This window comes from Gobius niger (assembly GCF_951799975.1).
Source record: "Gobius niger genome assembly, chromosome: 5".
Classification (NCBI taxonomy): Eukaryota; Metazoa; Chordata; class Actinopteri; order Gobiiformes; family Gobiidae; genus Gobius; species Gobius niger.
This window is the reverse complement of record NC_136856.1, coordinates 37258707-37282149: the sequence shown is the minus strand read 5'-3', so window position 1 is coordinate 37282149 and position 23443 is coordinate 37258707. Positions and strand designations below refer to the sequence as shown.

At 40.6% G+C, this 23443-nt stretch overlaps 1 protein-coding gene across 7 annotated transcripts; it reads right to left on the bottom strand.

The window, feature by feature from the left end:
* Positions 1-1158: 1158 nt before the first annotated feature.
* atoh8 (atonal bHLH transcription factor 8) lies at positions 1159-19151 on the bottom strand. Of its 7 annotated transcripts, none has more exons than XM_079556645.1 (6): positions 18916-19151; positions 17970-18733; positions 4414-4566; positions 4140-4331; positions 1765-1783; positions 1159-1238 (listed from the first exon to the last, which is right to left on the bottom strand). In XM_079556645.1, the coding sequence occupies exons 2-6, from the start codon at positions 18435-18437 to the stop codon at positions 1231-1233; spliced, it is 840 nt and encodes a 279-aa protein (XP_079412771.1). In that variant the 5' UTR covers positions 18438-18733; positions 18916-19151; the 3' UTR covers positions 1159-1230. The 7 variants fall into 7 exon arrangements, with proteins under 7 accessions (XP_079412771.1, XP_079412769.1, XP_079412767.1 ...); XM_079556643.1 differs by having other exon boundaries at positions 1197-1471; XM_079556641.1 differs by lacking the exon at positions 1765-1783 and having other exon boundaries at positions 1197-1483; positions 4133-4331; positions 4403-4566.
* Between the last annotated feature and the right edge of the window lie 4292 nt (positions 19152-23443).

The following is a 23443-nucleotide window of genomic DNA, read 5'->3' as shown; positions in this document are numbered from 1 at the left end:
ACTTTCTCGTGTCCAATTTAGCTCTGAATATCTTTGAAAGATTATTGAAAGATATATTACTTAGGCATTAAAATGGGCTTAAAGGGCCTTAGTACAAATGCAACGTCATTTTGAAGCTGATACATTACTATTGCTTTTTGATGTGTGTTTTTTATGTATTTAATTTGAATTACCAAAGGTTTTGAACCAGAAATCAGTCAGTCTGAGTGAAGTATTTTTAAAAAGTGCAAAGACCCATTAAAAGTGTGGCCAACCTAACAAAAAGACCATTCATTCAGGAATATTTCCATTTATGTGGCATTAGGGCAACCGTGTTTAAAATGAACATGTACAGTGCTGCCCTCTGGTGTCCTGGCAGAACACTACACCACAGTAGACTGAAAGCAGCCTCATTCATATTTCTGATGTGGATAAAGGATTCCAGTATGTGTTTTGGACACGACACTAGCCTGTCATAAACCCACATGGGCCTCCAGAAATCCAGGCCGATGCATCTTGGTCGTCCCTCGTCGGCTTAAGAGCAGAACTGCACAGCAGGGTCAGTGATGGTTTATTATGGCACACAGGGTAAACCAACAGAGCGTACTACTAATGTGAGCAGTGAATGATGAAAACCTGCAGACCTACTGCAAAAAGACTGCATTTATTGAGACAACGATTCGATCCAGGTGGATCTTCCTCATGTCATGACCTGAGGAAGATCCACCTGGATCATTCATTATACCATATGTTATTACAAAGATTTTCAATTTAGTTAATAATAATCCTCCTTAAAAAACATTTGAAATTCCCTGTTCTATTAATTGCACAAAACATTCCCGGAAATACAAATCACAACTCTGTCTTCAGCGTTTGAAGAAATGACTATTATATGAATGAACATTAGTAAACAGGATTACTCAAAGGTGTATAAGAAAATACTATTCCAGATGATGAGGGAGCAACATTATCACATGGTCACGCCCTCAAATAAGTTGATTTTGCATAATCCCCGTGAAAAAGAAAAATAGATATGGCAAGGACTTTTAGATCAACACTAAACTGGGCACATCTGTGAATGAAGGCACTTTTAAACCTGTCCGTACTTTGGCTCCAATGTTCCTCTGGACAGTCCTCCTTCTGCAACAGAACTAAATGTGCTTCAGAGGGAGGAGGGCAGGTCAGAGACCGTCCAGTCCGTCTCTGGAGGCCGGGTCAGAGACTGTGTCCAGTCCGTCTCTGGAGGGCGGGTCAGAGACCGTCTGTCTCTGGAGGGTGGGTCAGAGACCGTCCAGTCCGTCTCTGGAGGCCGGGTCAGAGACCGTCCAGTCTGTCTCTGGAGGGCGGGTCAGAGACCGTCCAGTCCGTCTCTGGAGGGCGGGTCAGAGACCGTCCAGTCCGTCTCTGGAGGCCGGGTCAGAGACCGTCCAGTCTGTCTCTGGAGGGCGGGTCAGAGACCGTCCAGTCCGTCTCTGGAGGGCGGGTCAGAGACCGTCCAGTCCGTCTCTGGAGGCCGGGTCAGAGACCGTCCAGTCTGTCTCTGGAGGGCAGGTCAGAGACTGTGTCCAGTCCGTCTCTGGAGGCCGGGTCAGAGACCGTCTGTCTCTGGAGGGTGGGTCAGAGACCGTCCAGTCCGTCTCTGGAGGCCGGGTCAGAGACCGTCTGTCTCTGGAGGGTGGGTCAGAGACCGTCCAGTCCGTCTCTGGAAGGCGGCTCAGAGACTGTCCAGTCCGTCTCTGGAGGCCAGGTCAGAGACTATCTGTCTCTGGAGTCCGGGTCAGAGACTGTCCAGTCCCCTCTCCATCTGCAACACATCCATAAAGCACAGGATCAACATGTGACACTCCAGTCCTCGGCTTTAAAGCACCATGAGGGCTGTGCAGAATCACAATGAACTGGAAAAACCTCAGCTGGAATTAGCCACTTTTACACAGATTACAGTTATTTATGCAGCACAAAACATTTTGCAAACATCAAAATATCTTTGCAAAAAAAGATGTGATTCTTGTGTTAGTTTAACTGTTTGACCTTTCAGTTGATCCTGGACATGAATATACAGTACACACTGCAAAGTTCTGTTCTTCATTTAGAGTTACTTTGTGCTGTGCATATTTAAAAGGTGCACAGAGACTTGAATCTGTATTTCAAGAAATAAATTAAAAATCTAATTGCAGTTTCAAAGAAAAATTGCAATTTGATGTTTTTTCCAAAATCCTGAATCAACAACATCTATTTCCACAAAGCCCTGTCAACACAGTGATGACACAGAGAGCAGCACACTTCACACTTCACACTTCAGCTGCTGCGCCTCACAGTCAGGCCTGTTTAAGAGGCTCAAACAGATGCTCTGAGGCTGAGCTGCACTGCTGCGGAATGTGTGTGTGCGTGTGTGTGTGTGTGTGTGTGTGTGTGTGTGTGTGTGTGTGTGTGTGTGTGTATGTGCACGTGTGTATGTGTGTATGTGCACGTGTGTATGTGTGTATGTGTGTATGTGTGTGCATGTGCACGTGTGTATGTGCGCGGCACAGCTCGTGCACATTCTCTCTGCCCTCTGCCCTCGATGGCGCCAGCTCCACTTCCCGTCAGCTCCAAACATCTGGTGTCTGGGCTGAGGGGCTGAGGACACACGCGCTGAGGAAACAGCCTGAGCAGCTGCTCTCGCTCGCCCTGACCACATGTGTGAGCCTGGAGCAAACTCCAACCAACATGACCCTTTACCCCACACTGTCCACACGGCTTTGGAAATACCCGTACGTGAACATCGGACCCGCGAACATCGCACCCCCATTTCAAATTCTGTCTTTGATTTGGGGAAAAGGGAGGGGGGGGTGCACATACCACACACACACTTCAGTCAGTGCTTTAGGCAGTTTTCCAACAGATTTTGATTTGAAAATATAAGATAATAATGCAAAAATCCAGGTACCAAGCAAGGTCCTGCAGGACTGTAGCCATGGGGCCATTTTCGGCACAAAATGGACTTTGACAAAGAAGAAGACAAAGAATGCTTACTGACAAAAGAAAACTGGTCAGTTTAGTGAAATATGTAAGGGATAATCCACTCCCAGACATTGCTATCACAGAGTCCAGTTATTCTGATAATGGACGCCCATGATCGGTGCATGATCCCGCTTATACCCTGGTCCCACAAACTGAAACTGTTCATTGGGACCTGTTTTTTTTAAGTCCTGGGCAGGAGTTATTTCACCCATTAAGCTGGTTTACCTGAAGCCAGTTCCAGCTCCATTACTATGGAAACTATAGTCTCGCCAACCAGACTCCGCTTCTTTACAGAAGAGGGTCTGGCAACACTCGCGCTTTCAGAGGAAGTGACGCAGCGATATGGAGCCAACCGACCAATCAGAGCAGCTCCCTGAACGTCACGTTGTTGCGCCTTTGTTTTGTAGTTTTTCAACACAAGCGACCACTTCACGTAATGCTCCGGTTTGCTTGTATTCTTAAGTTATTCTGACATAAACAACAGAAGTCATTTACTGAACTCCGTGTGTCAGGGAGCGCCATTGTTAACGTCCGAATGACACAACTTTCTTGTGGCTGTTTCTGTCGTCACATCTGCTATGTTCTCATTGGCTGCTGCGCTTCGGTTGTCCCACATTAGTCCCGCCTCAAGCAGAAGCTTTTCTACGACAGGGTCGCCAGACTAGTCTCCTGTTTATTAATTAATAAACATGGGAGATTAGTCTGGATGCCAGGCTAGGAAACAGTTGCAGTGATACAGAACGTGATGTAACTGTTGTCGGACTATAGGTGTATATCACTTTTTAACCAACACCCTCCAGCCAATCAGAATCGAGTCTTCACCCAGACCATGGTATAAAAGCGAAACAACTTGAGGTCATAACTGATCCCAAAGGACCAAGAGTGCAATAAAAAAAAAAAAAGAAATATATATATATATATATATATATATATATATATATATATGCCTGCATCGATAATAAGTGCATTTGTATGAAGTTACACTAAAGAAAATACATATATTTTAAGAGCGAAATATTAAACAAGGCCACAAAGGATTCCGTCTCATAACATTTTAGTTTTTTTCATTTTTCCCTGATAAAAGTCACTGATGTGAAAACATTTCAAAGTGTGTCATCTCCAGTGATCGCACACGGGAGTCAGAGCGAGTGACCTCTGACCTTCTTCTTCTTGCTGCGCCCCTCAGCCTGCAGGGTGCGGGTGCACTGCTCCACACAGTGGGAGAAGCTGCGCTTGTTCTGCTCTGAGCTGGAGTCCATCTCTGCCAGCTGGGCCAGGGACAGGATGTAGTTACAGGCGATGCGGAGAATGGCCAGCTTGGACAGTTTCTGCCCGTAGGAGTAACACGGCACCTGGAGCAAGAACACGGAGGTAAACATGTGTCTGTGACGTCAGGACATGAACTGTCCCACCTGTGTCCCACCTGTGTCCCACCTGTTTCCGGAGCGCCTCGAAGGCAGCACTGATGGTGTGCACACGCGTGCGCTCCCGGGCGTTGGCCAGAAGCCGTCTGGTCTGCTGCAGGGCCTTGACCTCTGGAACATGACTGCCCTCTGCTGGAGGCCGCAGCCTCTGCACGCACTCCTGCTGCAGTCACACAGGTCAGATCACAGTGGGATCACTATGAAGTACTTCTATCAGAACTGTAGTATAACTATGAAGTACTTCTATCAGAACTGTAGTATAACTATGAAGTACTTCTATCAGAACTGTAGTATAACTATGAAGTACTTCTATCAGAACTGTAGTATAACTATGAAGTACTTCTATCAGAACTGTAGTATAACTATGAAGTACTTCTATCAGAACTGTAGTATAACTATGAAGTACTTCCATCAGAACTGTAGTATACAGTGCCTCTCGAAAGTATTCATACACCTTGAACTTTTGCACATTTTGTCATGTTTACAACCCTAAACATAAAGATTTACAACTATAAGTCGTATCTACACAAATCTGGCCTTCATGGACGAGTGGACGAAGAAAGCCATTATTGAAAGAAGGCCATAGGAAATCCCGTTTGAAGTTTGCTAGAAGTCATATGGAGGACACAGCTCCATGTGGAAGAAGGAGCTTTGGTCAGATGAGACAAAAATTGCAAAAATGCAAAACGTTATGTTTGGAGCAAACCTAACACTGCTCATCGTCCTGAGTGCCCCATCCCCAGTGTCAAATATACGGGGGGGAAGCATCATGCTGTGGGGCTGCTTTTCCTCAGCGGGGACTGGGGAGATTGTAAGAATAGTTGTGAAGATGGATGGAGCCAAATACAGAGACATTTTGGAGGAAAACCTGCTGGAGTCAGAAAGAGAACTGAGGCTGGGGCGGAGATTCACCTTCAGCAGGACAATGACCCTAAACACAAAGATAAATCTACAATGGAATGGTTCAATAAAAACATATTAATGTGATAGAATGGCCCAGTCAAAGTCCTGACCTAAATCCTATTGAAAATCTGTGGAATAATCTGAAAACTGCTGTTCACAAACGCTCTCCTTCTAATGTGACAGAGCTTGAGTTGTTTTGTAAAGAGGAATGGGCTAAAATGTCAGTCTCTACATGTGCAAATCTCGTAGAGTCAAACCCCAAAAGACTTTGACTGTTATTACAGTAAAAGGGGGTTCGCAAAGTATTCATTCATGCTGTATGAATACTTATGCACGCCCCACTTTTTGGTTTTCTATTTTTTGAAAAATATCAGAATCATGTATCATTTCACTTTCACTTCACAGTTGTCTGTTACTTGTGTGTGAACGTTCAGTAAAAGAATAAAAATAAAATCTTTATGTTTAGGGTTGTAAACATGACAAAATGTGCAAAAGTTCAAGGTGTATGAATACTAACGAGAGGCACTGTAACTATGAAGTACTTCCATCAGAACTGTGGTATAACTATGAAGTACTTCCATCAGAACTGTAGTATAACTATGATGTACTTCCATCAGAACTGTGGTATAACTATGACGTACTTCCATCAGAACTGTAGTATAACTATGATGTACTTCCATCAGAACTGTGGTATAACTATGAAGTACTTCCATCAGAACTGTAGTATAACTATGATGTACTTCCATCAGAACTGTGGTATAACTATGAAGTACTTCCATCAGAACTGTGGTATAACTATGACGTACTTCCATCAGAACTGTGGTATAACTATGAAGTACTTCCATCAGAACTGTAGTATAACTATGATGTACTTCCATCAGAACTGTAGTATAACTATGAAGTACTTCCATCAGAACTGTGGTATAACTATGAAGTACTTCCATCAGAACTGTAGTATAACTATGATGTACTTCCATCAGAACTGTAGTATAACTATGAAGTACTTCCATCAGAACTGTGGTATAACTATGAAGTACTTCCATCAGAACTGTAGTATAACTATGAAGTACTTCCATCAGAACTGTAGTATAACTATGATGTACTTCCATCAGAACTGTAGTATAACTATGAAGTACTTCCATCAGAACTGTGGTATAACTATGAAGTACTTCCATCAGAACTGTAGTATAACTATGATGTACTTCCATCAGAACTGTAGTATAACTATGAAGTACTTCCATCAGAACTGTAGTATAACTATGACGTACTTCCATCAGAACTGTAGTATAACTATGAAGTACTTCCATCAGAACTGTGGTATAACTATGAAGTACTTCCATCAGAACTGTAGTATAACTATGAAGTACTTCCATCAGAACTGTGGTATAACTATGACGTACTTCCATCAGAACTGTGGTATAACTATGAAGTACTTCCATCAGAACTGTAGTATAACTATGATGTACTTCCATCAGAACTGTAGTATAACTATGAAGTACTTCCATCAGAACTGTGGTATAACTATGAAGTACTTCCATCAGAACTGTAGTATAACTATGATGTACTTCCATCAGAACTGTAGTATAACTATGAAGTACTTCCATCAGAACTGTGGTATAACTATGAAGTACTTCCATCAGAACTGTAGTATAACTATGAAGTACTTCCATCAGAACTGTAGTATAACTATGATGTACTTCCATCAGAACTGTAGTATAACTATGAAGTACTTCCATCAGAACTGTGGTATAACTATGATGTACTTCCATCAGAACTGTAGTATAACTATGAAGTACTTCCATCAGAACTGTAGTATAACTATGACGTACTTCCATCAGAACTGTAGTATAACTATGAAGTACTTCCATCAGAACTGTAGTATAACTATGAAGTACTTCCATCAGAACTGTAGTATAACTATGAAGTACTTCCATCAGAACTGTAGTATAACTATGAAGTACTTCCATCAGAACTGTAGTATAACTATGATGTACTTCCATCAGAACTGTAGTATAACTATGAAGTACTTCCATCAGAACTGTGGTATAACTATGAAGTACTTCCATCAGAACTGTAGTATAACTATGAAGTACTTCCATCAGAACTGTAGTATAACTATGAAGTACTTCCATCAGAACTGTAGTATAACTATGAAGTACTTCCATCAGAACTGTAGTATAACTATGAAGTACTTCCATCAGAACTGTAGTATAACTATGAAGTACTTCCATCAGAACTGTAGTATAACTATGAAGTACTTCCATCAGAACTGTTGTAGTATAACTATGAAGTACTTCCATCAGAACTGTAGTATAACTATGAAGTACTTCCATCAGAACTGTAGTATAACTATGAAGTACTTCCATCAGAACTGTAGTATAACTATGAAGTACTTCCATCAGAACTGTAGTATAACTATGAAGTACTTCCATCAGAACTGTAGTATAACTATGAAGTACTTCCATCAGAACTGTAGTATAACTATGAAGTACTTCCATCAGAACTGTAGTATAACTATGACGTACTTCCATCAGAACTGTAGTATAACTATGAAGTACTTCCATCAGAACTGTAGTATAACTATGATGTACTTCCATCAGAACTGTAGTATAACTATGATGTACTTCCATCAGAACTGTAGTATAACTATGAAGTACTTCCATCAGAACTGTAGTATAACTATGACATACTTCCATCAGAACTGTAGTATAACTATGAAGTACTTCCATCAGAACTGTGGTATAACTATGAAGTACTTCCATCAGAACTGTGGTATAACTATGAAGTACTTCCATCAGAACTGTAGTATAACTATGACATACTTCCATCAGAACTGTAGTATAACTATGAAGTACTTCCATCAGAACTGTGGTATAACTATGAAGTACTTCCATCAGAACTGTAGTATAACTATGAAGTACTTCCATCAGAACTGTAGTATAACTATGAAGTACTTCCATCAGAACTGTAGTATAACTATGAAGTACTTCCATCAGAACTGTAGTATAACTATGAAGTACTTCCATCAGAACTGTAGTATAACTATGAAGTACTTCCATCAGAACTGTAGTATAACTATGACATACTTCCATCAGAACTGTAGTATAACTATGAAGTACTTCCATCAGAACTGTAGTATAACTATGAAGTACTTCCATCAGAACTGTAGAATAACTATGATGTACTTCCATCAGAACTGTAGTATAACTATGAAGTACTTCCATCAGAACTGTAGTATAACTATGAAGTACTTCCATCAGAACTATAGTATAACTATGAAGTACTTCCATCAGAACTGTAGTATAACTATGAAGTACTTCCATCAGAACTGTAGTATAACTATGAAGTACTTCCATCAGAACTGTAGTATAACTATGAAGTACTTCCATCAGAACTGTAGTATAACTATGACGTACTTCCATCAGAACTGTAGTATAACTATGACATACTTCCATCAGAACTGTAGTATAACTATGAAGTACTTCCATCAGAACTGTAGTATAACTATGAAGTACTTCCATCAGAACTGTAGTATAACTATGATGTACTTCCATCAGAACTGTAGTATAACTATGAAGTACTTCCATCAGAACTGTAGTATAACTATGAAGTACTTCCATCAGAACTGTAGTATAACTATGACGTACTTCCATCAGAACTGTAGTATAACTATGATGTACTTCCATCAGAACTGTAGTATAACTATGACGTACTTCCATCAGAACTGTGGTATAACTATGAAGTACTTCCATCAGAACTGTAGTATAACTATGAAGTACTTCCATCAGAACTGTAGTATAACTATGAAGTACTTCCATCAGAACTGTAGTATAACTATGACGTACTTCCATCAGAACTGTAGTATAACTATGAAGTACTTCCATCAGAACTGTAGTATAACTATGATGTACTTCCATCAGAACTGTAGTATAACTATGAAGTACTTCCATCAGAACTGTAGTATAACTATGAAGTACTTCCATCAGAACTGTAGTATAACTATGAAGTACTTCCATCAGAACTGTAGTATAACTATGACATACTTCCATCAGAACTGTAGTATAACTATGAAGTACTTCCATCAGAACTGTAGTATAATTATGATGTACTTCCATCAGAACTGTAGTATAACTATGATGTACTTCCATCAGAACTGTAGTATAACTATGAAGTACTTCCATCAGAACTGTAGTATAACTATGACATACTTCCATCAGAACTGTAGTATAACTATGAAGTACTTCCATCAGAACTGTGGTATAACTATGAAGTACTTCCATCAGAACTGTGGTATAGCTATGAAGTACTTCCATCAGAACTGTAGTATAACTATGAAGTACTTCCATCAGAACTGTAGTATAACTATGAAGTACTTCCATCAGAACTGTGGTATAACTATGAAGTAGTTCCATCAGAACTGTGGTATAACTATGAAGTACTTCCATCAGAACTGTAGTATAACTATGAAGTACTTCCATCAGAACTGTAGTATAACTATGAAGTACTTCCATCAGAACTGTAGTATAACTATGATGTACTTCCATCAGAACTGTAGTATAACTATGAAGTACTTCCATCAGAACTGTAGTATAACTATGAAGTACTTCCATCAGAACTGTAGTATAACTATGAAGTACTTCCATCAGAACTGTAGTATAACTATGAAGTACTTCCATCAGAACTGTAGTATAACTATGACGTACTTCCATCAGAACTGTAGTATAACTATGAAGTACTTCCATCAGAACTGTAGTATAACTATGAAGTACTTCCATCAGAACTGTGGTATAACTATGAAGTACTTCCATCAGAACTCTAGTATAACTATGACGTACTTCCATCAGAACTGTGGTATAACTATGAAGTACTTCCATCAGAACTGTAGTATAACTATGAAGTACTTCCATCAGAACTATAGTATAACTATGAAGTACTTCCATCAGAACTGTAGTATAACTATGAAGTACTTCCATCAGAACTGTAGTATAACTATGAAGTACTTCCATCAGAACTCTAGTATAACTATGACGTACTTCCATCAGAACTGTAGTATAACTATGAAGTACTTCCATCAGAACTGTAGTATAACTATGAAGTACTTCCATCAGAACTGTAGTATAACTATGACATACTTCCATCAGAACTGTAGTATAACTATGACATACTTCCATCAGAACTGTAGTATAACTATGAAGTACTTCCATCAGAACTGTAGTATAACTATGATGTACTTCCATCAGAACTGTAGTATAACTATGAAGTACTTCCATCAGAACTGTAGTATAACTATGAAGTACTTCCATCAGAACTGTAGTATAACTATGAAGTACTTCCATAAGAACTGTAGTATAACTATGAAATACTTCCATCAGAACTGTAGTATAACTATGAAGTACTTCCATCAGAACTGTAGTATAACTATGAAGTACTTCCATCAGAACTGTAGTATAACTATGAAGTACTTCCATCAGAACTGTAGTATAACTATGATGTACTTCCATCAGAACTGTAGTATAACTATGAAGTACTTCCATCAGAACTGTAGTATAACTATGATGTACTTCCATCAGAACTGTAGTATAACTATGAAGTACTTCCATCAGAACTGTAGTATAACTATGAAGTACTTCCATCAGAACTGTAGTATAACTATGAAGTACTTCCATCAGAACTGTGGTATAACTATGAAGTACTTCCATCAGAACTCTAGTATAACTATGACGTACTTCCATCAGAACTGTAGTATAACTATGATGTACTTCCATCAGAACTGTAGTATAACTATGAAGTACTTCCATCAGAACTCTAGTATAACTATGACGTACTTCCATCAGAACTGTGGTATAACTATGAAGTACTTCCATCAGAACTGTAGTATAACTATGACATACTTCCATCAGAACTGTAGTATAACTATGACATACTTCCATCAGAACTGTAGTATAACTATGAAGTACTTCCATCAGAACTGTAGTATAACTATGATGTACTTCCATCAGAACTGTAGTATAACTATGAAGTACTTCCATCAGAACTGTAGTATAACTATGACATAGCCTACTTCCATCAGAACTGTAGTATAACTATGACATACTTCCATCAGAACTGTAGTATAACTATGAAGTACTTCCATCAGAACTGTAGTATAACTATGATGTACTTCCATCAGAACTGTAGTATAACTATGAAGTACTTCCATCAGAACTGTGGTATAACTATGAAGTACTTCCATCAGAACTGTAGTATAACTATGAAGTACTTCCATCAGAACTGTAGTATAACTATGAAGTACTTCCATCAGAACTGTAGTATAACTATGAAGTACTTCCATCAGAACTGTAGTATAACTATGAAGTACTTCCATCAGAACTGTAGTATAACTATGAAGTACTTCCATCAGAACTGTTGTAGTATAACTATGAAGTACTTCCATCAGAACTGTAGTATAACTATGAAGTACTTCCATCAGAACTGTAGTATAACTATGAAGTACTTCCATCAGAACTGTAGTATAACTATGAAGTACTTCCATCAGAACTGTAGTATAACTATGAAGTACTTCCATCAGAACTGTAGTATAACTATGAAGTACTTCCATCAGAACTGTAGTATAACTATGAAGTACTTCCATCAGAACTGTAGTATAACTATGACGTACTTCCATCAGAACTGTAGTATAACTATGAAGTACTTCCATCAGAACTGTAGTATAACTATGATGTACTTCCATCAGAACTGTAGTATAACTATGATGTACTTCCATCAGAACTGTAGTATAACTATGAAGTACTTCCATCAGAACTGTAGTATAACTATGACATACTTCCATCAGAACTGTAGTATAACTATGAAGTACTTCCATCAGAACTGTGGTATAACTATGAAGTACTTCCATCAGAACTGTAGTATAACTATGACATACTTCCATCAGAACTGTAGTATAACTATGAAGTACTTCCATCAGAACTGTGGTATAACTATGAAGTACTTCCATCAGAACTGTAGTATAACTATGAAGTACTTCCATCAGAACTGTAGTATAACTATGAAGTACTTCCATCAGAACTGTAGTATAACTATGAAGTACTTCCATCAGAACTGTAGTATAACTATGAAGTACTTCCATCAGAACTGTAGTATAACTATGAAGTACTTCCATCAGAACTGTAGTATAACTATGACATACTTCCATCAGAACTGTAGTATAACTATGAAGTACTTCCATCAGAACTGTAGTATAACTATGAAGTACTTCCATCAGAACTGTAGTATAACTATGATGTACTTCCATCAGAACTGTAGTATAACTATGAAGTACTTCCATCAGAACTGTAGTATAACTATGAAGTACTTCCATCAGAACTATAGTATAACTATGAAGTACTTCCATCAGAACTGTAGTATAACTATGAAGTACTTCCATCAGAACTGTAGTATAACTATGAAGTACTTCCATCAGAACTGTAGTATAACTATGAAGTACTTCCATCAGAACTGTAGTATAACTATGACGTACTTCCATCAGAACTGTAGTATAACTATGACATACTTCCATCAGAACTGTAGTATAACTATGAAGTACTTCCATCAGAACTGTAGTATAACTATGAAGTACTTCCATCAGAACTGTAGTATAACTATGATGTACTTCCATCAGAACTGTAGTATAACTATGAAGTACTTCCATCAGAACTGTAGTATAACTATGAAGTACTTCCATCAGAACTGTAGTATAACTATGACGTACTTCCATCAGAACTGTAGTATAACTATGATGTACTTCCATCAGAACTGTAGTATAACTATGACGTACTTCCATCAGAACTGTGGTATAACTATGAAGTACTTCCATCAGAACTGTAGTATAACTATGAAGTACTTCCATCAGAACTGTAGTATAACTATGAAGTACTTCCATCAGAACTGTAGTATAACTATGACGTACTTCCATCAGAACTGTAGTATAACTATGAAGTACTTCCATCAGAACTGTAGTATAACTATGATGTACTTCCATCAGAACTGTAGTATAACTATGAAGTACTTCCATCAGAACTGTAGTATAACTATGAAGTACTTCCATCAGAACTGTAGTATAACTATGAAGTACTTCCATCAGAACTGTAGTATAACTATGACATACTTCCATCAGAACTGTAGTATAACTATGAAGTACTTCCATCAGAACTGTAGTATAATTATGATGTACTTCCATCAGAACTGTAGTATAACTATGATGTACTTCCATCAGAACTGTAGTATAACTATGAAGTACTTCCATCAGAACTGTAGTATAACTATGACATACTTCCATCAGAACTGTAGTATAACTATGAAGTACTTCCATCAGAACTGTGGTATAACTATGAAGTACTTCCATCAGAACTGTGGTATAGCTATGAAGTACTTCCATCAGAACTGTAGTATAACTATGAAGTACTTCCATCAGAACTGTAGTATAACTATGAAGTACTTCCATCAGAACTGTGGTATAACTATGAAGTGGTTCCATCAGAACTGTGGTATAACTATGAAGTACTTCCATCAGAACTGTAGTATAACTATGAAGTACTTCCATCAGAACTGTAGTATAACTATGATGTACTTCCATCAGAACTGTAGTATAACTATGAAGTACTTCCATCAGAACTGTAGTATAACTATGAAGTACTTCCATCAGAACTGTAGTATAACTATGAAGTACTTCCATCAGAACTGTAGTATAACTATGAAGTACTTCCATCAGAACTGTAGTATAACTATGACGTACTTCCATCAGAACTGTAGTATAACTATGAAGTACTTCCATCAGAACTGTAGTATAACTATGAAGTACTTCCATCAGAACTGTAGTATAACTATGAAGTACTTCCATCAGAACTGTAGTATAACTATGAAGTACTTCCATCAGAACTGTAGTATAACTATGAAGTACTTCCATCAGAACTGTAGTATAACTATGAAGTACTTCCATCAGAACTGTAGTATAACTATGACGTACTTCCATCAGAACTGTAGTATAACTATGAAGTACTTCCATCAGAACTGTAGTATAACTATGAAGTACTTCCATCAGAACTGTAGTATAACTATGAAGTACTTCCATCAGAACTGTAGTATAACTATGAAGTACTTCCATCAGAACTGTAGTATAACTATGAAGTACTTCCATCAGAACTGTAGTATAACTATGATGTACTTCCATCAGAACTGTAGTATAACTATGAAGTACTTCCATCAGAACTGTAGTATAACTATGATGTACTTCCATCAGAACTGTAGTATAACTATGAAGTACTTCCATCAGAACTGTAGTATAACCATAAAGTACTTCCATCAGAACTGTGGTATAACTATGAAGTACTTCCATCAGAACTCTAGTATAACTATGACGTACTTCCATCAGAACTGTGGTATAACTATGAAGTACTTCCATCAGAACTGTAGTATAACTATGAAGTACTTCCATCAGAACTATAGTATAACTATGAAGTACTTCCATCAGAACTGTAGTATAACTATGAAGTACTTCCATCAGAACTGTAGTATAACTATGAAGTACTTCCATCAGAACTCTAGTATAACTATGACGTACTTCCATCAGAACTGTAGTATAACTATGAAGTACTTCCATCAGAACTGTAGTATAACTATGAAGTACTTCCATCAGAACTGTAGTATAACTATGAAGTACTTCCATCAGAACTGTAGTATAACTATGAAGTACTTCCATCAGAACTGTAGTATAACTATGATGTACTTCCATCAGAACTGTAGTATAACTATGAAGTACTTCCATCAGAACTGTAGTATAACTATGATGTACTTCCATCAGAACTGTAGTATAACTATGAAGTACTTCCATCAGAACTGTAGTATAACCATAAAGTACTTCCATCAGAACTGTGGTATAACTATGAAGTACTTCCATCAGAACTCTAGTATAACTATGACGTACTTCCATCAGAACTGTGGTATAACTATGAAGTACTTCCATCAGAACTGTAGTATAACTATGAAGTACTTCCATCAGAACTATAGTATAACTATGAAGTACTTCCATCAGAACTGTAGTATAACTATGAAGTACTTCCATCAGAACTGTAGTATAACTATGAAGTACTTCCATCAGAACTCTAGTATAACTATGACGTACTTCCATCAGAACTGTAGTATAACTATGAAGTACTTCCATCAGAACTGTAGTATAACTATGAAGTACTTCCATCAGAACTGTAGTATAACTATGAAGTACTTCCATCAGAACTGTAGTATAACTATGACATACTTCCATCAGAACTGTAGTATAACTATGAAGTACTTCCATCAGAACTGTAGTATAACTATGATGTACTTCCATCAGAACTGTAGTATAACTATGAAGTACTTCCATCAGAACTGTAGTATAACTATGAAGTACTTCCATCAGAACTGTAGTATAACTATGATGTACTTCCATCAGAACTGTAGTATAACTATGAAGTACTTCCATCAGAACTGTAGTATAACTATGAAGTACTTCCATCAGAACTGTAGTATAACTATGAAATACTTCCATCAGAACTGTAGTATAACTATGAAGTACTTCCATCAGAACTGTAGTATAACTATGAAGTACTTCCATCAGAACTGTAGTATAACTATGAAGTACTTCCATCAGAACTGTAGTATAACTATGAAGTACTTCCATCAGAACTGTAGTATAACTATGATGTACTTCCATCAGAACTGTAGTATAACTATGAAGTACTTCCATCAGAACTGTAGTATAACTATGATGTACTTCCATCAGAACTGTAGTATAACTATGAAGTACTTCCATCAGAACTGTAGTATAACTATGAAGTACTTCCATCAGAACTGTAGTATAACTATGAAGTACTTCCATCAGAACTGTGGTATAACTATGAAGTACTTCCATCAGAACTCTAGTATAACTATGACGTACTTCCATCAGAACTGTAGTATAACTATGATGTACTTCCATCAGAACTGTAGTATAACTATGAAGTACTTCCATCAGAACTCTAGTATAACTATGACGTACTTCCATCAGAACTGTGGTATAACTATGAAGTACTTCCATCAGAACTGTAGTATAACTATGACATACTTCCATCAGAACTGTAGTATAACTATGACATACTTCCATCAGAACTGTAGTATAACTATGACATACTTCCATCAGAACTGTAGTATAACTATGAAGTACTTCCATCAGAACTGTAGTATAACTATGATGTACTTCCATCAGAACTGTAGTATAACTATGAAGTACTTCCATCAGAACTGTAGTATAACTATGACATAGCCTACTTCCATCAGAACTGTAGTATAACTATGACATACTTCCATCAGAACTGTAGTATAACTATGAAGTACTTCCATCAGAACTGTAGTATAACTATGATGTACTTCCATCAGAACTGTAGTATAACTATGAAGTACTTCCATCAGAACTGTAGTATAACTATGACATAGCCTACTTCCATCAGAACTGTAGTATAACTATGAAGTACTTCCATCAGAACTGTAGTATAACTATGAAGTACTTCCATCAGAACTGTAGTATAACTACGGTACCAAGAGATAACTTCAGCTGAAATACAGGACTCTCTGGTATAGTAGTTTTAAGATGCACAATAAGGAGTGCATTGAGTTGCCTTGTGTACGAAATGCACGGTAGGATATATATAAATAAAGTTTTATATATATATATACATAAATAAAGTTATATATATATATATCCTTGCCTTAAGGAAGTTTCTGGAATGTCCATCTCAGTGTTCTGACCTCACTATCATTGAGCCACCCTTGGGAGATCTCAAACCTGCAGTTCATGCAAGACAGTCCAGGAACTTACAGGAATTTACCATCCGAGGAAATAAAGAGGCCCATGAAGCTGTGATGGATGTTAAAGGGGAAATACACAGGATTAAAGGGGCTCGATCAGGGCTGTCAAACTCATATGGGTCGCAGGCTGAAATTCAGCTCCACGGCGGGTCTCGGGCCACATATAGTAGAGAACATTTTCCCAATAAATGAATAATAATAAACTGTGATTTGGTCAAAGCCCCAACTGAACTGTAGCTTCTTTAATACACTTGTACACTTACACTTGTATTGCACTTTACAAGCCTGTGTCACAAGTTCCTCAAAGTACTACATAGTCGTCATTATTCATTCACTCCACACTCGTGCTGTTATTGAAGCCACAGCCGCCCTGGGGCAGACTGTCCCTTTACCACATGGCGCTATAATGTGTTTATCCTGAGCTCTATGTCAGTGCCCTCTGCTGGACACGTGTGGAACTCTTTCCTTTTAAAATTTTTTTATGCCCCCTAGTGGCGAGAATGAGCATTCTGGTTATTCTTTAAAAAATCATAACTCCGCACAGGAATGAGCTAGAGACTTACTTTTGTCCTTCTACAGGACAGGGGCCGGATTAAATCATCTCGCGGCTGGATAAGCTCCGCGGGCCGTATGGAGAACTGTAGTACTATGATGTACTGTAATCAGGAGAACTGTAGTATAACTATGATGTACTGTAATCAGGAGAACTGTAGTATAACTATGATGTACTGTAATCAGGAGAACTGTAGTATAACTATGATGTACTTTAATCAGGAGAGTTGTTGTGTTAGGACAGTTGCACAAACTAACCTTTGGTGATGGGGAGTTGCGCTCCAGCTCGTCTTCATACTGGGGCCTGTAAAGTGCGTGGCTCAGGGGCTGGAGGCTCAGCTCCTGGAGGCTCAGCTCCTGGTGGCTCAGCGGTTGGTGGCTCAGCTCCTGGTGGCTCAGCGGTTGGTGGCTCAGCTCCTGGTGGCTCAGCTCCTGGTGGCTCAGCGGTTGGTGCGTGCTGCTGATGGAGGAGCGCGGGGCCAGCCGCAGCCTGCTGCACAGAGGCTGAGAGATGGCTGTGGGCCAGTGAGGGATCTCCATATGAGTGAAGGCAGAGCTGGCTAAGCCTCCCTGGAGCTGGGGGGTAGTGCTGCCCCCTTCAGCTGTGTCTGGGCTATGGAACAGTCTTCTGGGCTCACGAGCCTTCCTCTTGAACTTCTTGTGTGTGTCTGCGACAGGAAGTGCACGCTCGCTCACTGCGCCGCTGAGGGCATGGGGATTCTTCATTTCACACTCCTCTGTGGGACGCTCCAGTCTGAACGGGATGTTTCACTGGCTCCTTAATCTGCAAAAAACACAGCCTTGTGTAAGTGTTAGAAGAGTATAGTCGCCTCAGACTTTTCTCCCAGTGTCCACATCACAAAGTGAGTGGACTCTCTGCTGGGACTGGCTGTTTCTTTAAATCTGCTGCCGCTCAGTGCGGCTCCAGTCTGTCTGCATAGCAACGTCCTGACTAAACTTCACTCAGACTGTGGGATAGTGTTCTTCTCCAGCCTGGCCGCAGCGTGCACACGTACATGTATCTGCAGAAAGAAAGCTCGCTTGAGTTGTTTTCTTGCATGAGGAGTACTGCCGTGCGCGTATCACGCACACAGCTGGCTGACGGCACTGGCTCCAGTCAGTCTGCATAGCACATAACCCAGGCGAGCAGCTGAGAGCAGCCCACAGACAACAGTCCACTCACACTTATCTGAAACACATGTACCTGCGTTCACAGAGCCAGGTCTGCGTCTTCTGGAGCTTAAGGTCGGCAGCGCGGTGTCCCTCGGCCGCAGCGGTGATCCAGGCTCTGTCTCTCACTGTCTCAACAACACACGGCCGCTCTGGCAGTACAGTGCGCGCGCTGTGCGGAGGTGCCAGACTGGCGTCTGCTTTAAAGACGACTCCGTGTGCTGTGTGTGCGCGTTTGAGTGTGTGTGACAGAGAGAGAGAGAGAGAGAGAGAGAGAGAGAAAGAGGCAGGGAGAGAGAGAGAGAGAGGCAGGGAGAGAGAGAAAGAGGCAGGGAGAGAGAGAGAGGCAGGGAGAGAGAGAGAGAGAGAGAGAGAGGCAGGGAGAGAGAGAGAGGCAGGGAGAGAGAGAGAGGCAGGGAGAGAGAGGGGGAGAGGCAGGGAGAGAGAGAGAGAGAGGCAGGGAGAGAGAGAGAGGCAGGGAGAGAGAGAGAGGCAGGGAGAGAGAGAGAGGCAGGGAGAGAGAGAGAGAGAGGCAGGGAGAGAGAGAGAGGCAGGGAGAGAGAGAGAGAGAGGCAGGGAGAGAGAGAGAGAGAGGCAGGGAGAGAGAGAGAGAGAGGCAGGGAGAGAAAGAGGCAGGGAGAGAGAGAGAGAGAGGCAGGGAGAGAGAGAGAGAGAGGCAGGGAGAGAGAGAGAGAGAGGCAGGGAGAGAGAGAGAGGCAGGGAGAGAGAGAGAGGCAGGGAGAGAGAGAGAGAGAGGCAGGGAGAGAGAGAGAGAGAGGCAGGGAGAGAGAGAGAGAGAGGCAGGGAGAGAGAGAGAGGCAGGGAGAGAGAGAGAGGCAGGGAGAGAGAGAGAGGCAGGGAGAGAGAGAGAGAGAGGCAGGGAGAGAGAGAGAGAGAGGCAGGGAGAGAGAGAGAGAGAGGCAGGGAGAGAAAGAGGCAGGGAGAGAGAGAGAGAGGCAGGGAGAGAGAGAAAGAGGCAGGGAGAGAGAGAAAGAGGCAGGGAGAGAGAGAGAGAGGCAGGGAGAGAGAGAAAGAGGCAGGGAGAGAGAGAGAGAGAGAGAGAGAGAGAGAGGCAGGGAGAGAGAGGGGGAGGCAAAAGAGAAAGAGGCAGGGAGAGAGAAGGGGAGGCAAAAGAGAGAGAGGGGGAGGCAAAAGAGAGAGAGGCAGGGAGAGAGAGGGGGAGGCAAAAGAGAGAGAGGCAGGGAGAGAGAGGGGGAGGCAAAAGAGAGAGAGGCAGGGAGAGAGAAGGGGAGGCAAAAGAGAGAGAGGGGGAGGCAAAAGAGAGAGAGGCAGGGAGAGAGAGGGGGATGCAAAGAGAGAGGGGAGGGGGAGAGAGGCAAAGAGGGAAAGAGAGAAAGGGGGAGAGGGCGGGATGGAGAGGCGGAGTGGGAGAGAGTAAGGGAGAGGGAGGGATTGGCAGAGGGGAGAGAGGCAGAGAGAGAGAAGAGAGAGAGTTAGAGAGGGACAGAGGGGTGAGAGGGACAGAGGGGTGAGAGGGAGGGGAGAGAGAGGGTTGTTAAATGTATTAGTCTGACAGAGATGTTTCCTTTTTTATCAGCATCTCGTGGTTTCTACAAAAGATGACACACACAACTGTTGCAAACCTATGACATTATTACAACACTAGGGGGCTGTCTAAACTAAATGCACCTACTGTGTAATAGGTTCAGGTGTACCTTATTTGACCCATCCTTCACTGTCGATGGGACGACCCGTCAGGAGCAGGGACTCATCTCCAGATGTAGAGCCAGGCTGATGGTCAGAGGATTCACCTGTTGTACGTGTTTTTAGTGGTGAAGTACAGAACATGCAGGGAGGCAGGGATTTGACCCATGTTGATTTGAACAATTGAAAGGCTGAAGCTGAGACAAAAGTCTGATGTTTTGTCATTTATGATTCAACTGAGGGTCCTACGAGGCTTTTTAAACATGTGTTTGTCCTAATGCTTCACTCTTGCAAACATGGGACAGATGGATGGTGTACACTCTCAGTCGTGCAGGAGTTGGCCATCCTAAACAAAGGCTCTTTGGACGTTTAGAATCTTGGACTGTAGACTCTGGATCACGAGAGCTTCCTCTGCGGTGTTGGTATTGCCTCTTCTGCATTTGCTGTTTAGTTACTCCAGAATCCTTTGCACTACTTTGTAATTGGTGAATCCCTATGCGTGACTCTACGTTAGGTTTGTGACCGGGAGTTTGAACTTTCGGATGCACTAATTGTTTGTCTCGGAGTGTTCACTGGTTTGAAATACTCTGGGATTCTTAGTTGCCGAAATCTCTGGAAGTCTAAATGTTTTACACGTTATGGTCCACAAACATAAATATATGTAATTGAAATTGTATTTGAAAGACACACACTAAGTTACACACAATCATGAAGTGAAATGATTTTGAACTTTTGTTTATAAATAAAAAACTGTAAAGTGTTTTTTGCAAGTATCTGTCCGTCTGTATCTGGAAGTCCCACAGGATCTTGACTCGGTCATTCTCTACCACCTTTGGAGGTGTTTCCCACTTTGACCTTGGGGTTTCCAGCCCATACTCTGCACAGATGTTCCTGTACACTATACCAGCCACTTGGTTATGGCTCCACGTAAGCTTTCCCTGCAGCATCTTACACCCTGCAGTTATGTTCTTACACCCTGCAGCATCTTACACCCTGCAGTTATGTAAAGCTGGATTGTCTCATTGGCCTCTTTGCACAGTCTACACTGGGGTCTTGTCTGGTGTGGTAGATCTGGGCCTCTATTGCTCTGGTGCTCAAGGCCTGCTCCTGTGCAGCCATGATGAGCCTCTGTGCTGTCCTTTTGTCCGGCTATGTTTCGGTGGTACATCCGTGTAGGGGCTTGTCCTCCCATGACGGGGCCTCCGGCACCTCATCTTCTGTTCCTCATTGTCTGAGACATTCACTGAGCACGTCATCTGTCGGGGCCTCGTCCTTGATGTACTTATGGATCTTGGATGTTTCACCCTGGATATACAGCGGGAGCCATATGTTTACATACACTTCATAAAAAGACACATTTGCATTTTTCTCACTGTCTGACATGAAACCAGAACTAGATTTTTTAGATCAAATAGAAATTTAAAAAATATTTCTATTTGTCAAAAGCCAGAAGAAGAATTTTCTAAGTTTTTATTACGAAACCAGAGCATTACATACACTAAGATTACTGTAGCTTTAAACAATTTGGGAAAGCCCAGATGACGATGTCATGACCTTGGAAGCACAAGTCTGGTTCATCTTTTGGTACAATTTCAAGACACTTGAATTTGCCAGGTACATTATTTAAAAAATGATGTAAATGTCCAGTCATCATCCAGATCAGAAAGAAGGCGGGTTCTGTGTCCCAGAGATGAACGTTCTGTGCCTGAAATGTGAAGATCAACCCAAGAACAAATTAAAAAGACCTGGTGAAGATGCTGAACCTGGTCAGAGTTTGTCATTATCCAGAGTGAAACAAGTCCTGAACTGACGTGAGCTGAGAGGGAACTCTGCCAGGAAGAAGCTCTGACTCCAACTAATTTTTGGAGACACATCCTATGGTCTGACGGAAAAAAATAAAAGAAAAATTTGCCCATAATGACCATCGTCAGTTTGGAAGAAAAAGGGGGAATCTTGCAAGCCTGAGAACTCCATCCATACTGTGTGATACGGGGGTGGCAGCATCATGCTGTGGGGTTGTTTTGCTTTACAAAACAGATGACATCATGAAGAAAGAACACTGTGGAAATATTGGAGCAACATCTCAAGACATCAGCCTGGAAGTTAAATCTTGGGCGCTTAAGGGTTTTCCAAATGGACACTGACCCAAAGCACACGGACAAACTGGTTACAAAGCTTAAAGGAACAGGCCACCGTATTTACATACTGAGACATGTTCTTACCTTAGCTTAGACGAGTTCTTTAGTACCTGTCTGGTCTTCACCCGTGCCTTCTATCTTCACCTGGTTTGGAGCTATAGTGGAGAGGAGGAGAGGCTAAATGCTAACGCTGTGCTGTGTTTACGTGATTGAAGGCACGGGGAAAGACCAGACAGGTCCTGAAGAACTCGTCAAAGCTCAGGTAAGAACATATGTCAGTATGTAAAAACACTGACCTGGAGGCAGGAAAGTTGCAATTGTGGTTTTTCTGGTCAGAGACACCAGGGGGAGATGAAAGACCCTCCAATCATCTCATTAACACTTGTATTACCCCCACAGGGATCTATTAAGGTAGACACGTTACTTAGTACTGATTTAAGGATAACAGTCAACGGTCAAGTCGTTGTTTTGAAGTGGTCGTCACAAAGTCCTGATCTCAGTCCACTTGAAAATGTATGGACAGAGCTGACAAAGGCAAGGAGGCTACAAATGTGTCTCAGCTACACCAGTTCTGTTTGGACGAATGGACCAAAACTCATCCAACTATTGTGAGAAGCTTGTGATATTCATATTCATTCATATTAATGAAATGTATGTAAATGTTTGCTTTGTAAAAAGTAATAAAAAAAATGTGTAGAAAATTCTATCTCTCATTCTTGTGGAATTTGACAAATAGAAACAATTTTTAAAATTGTCATT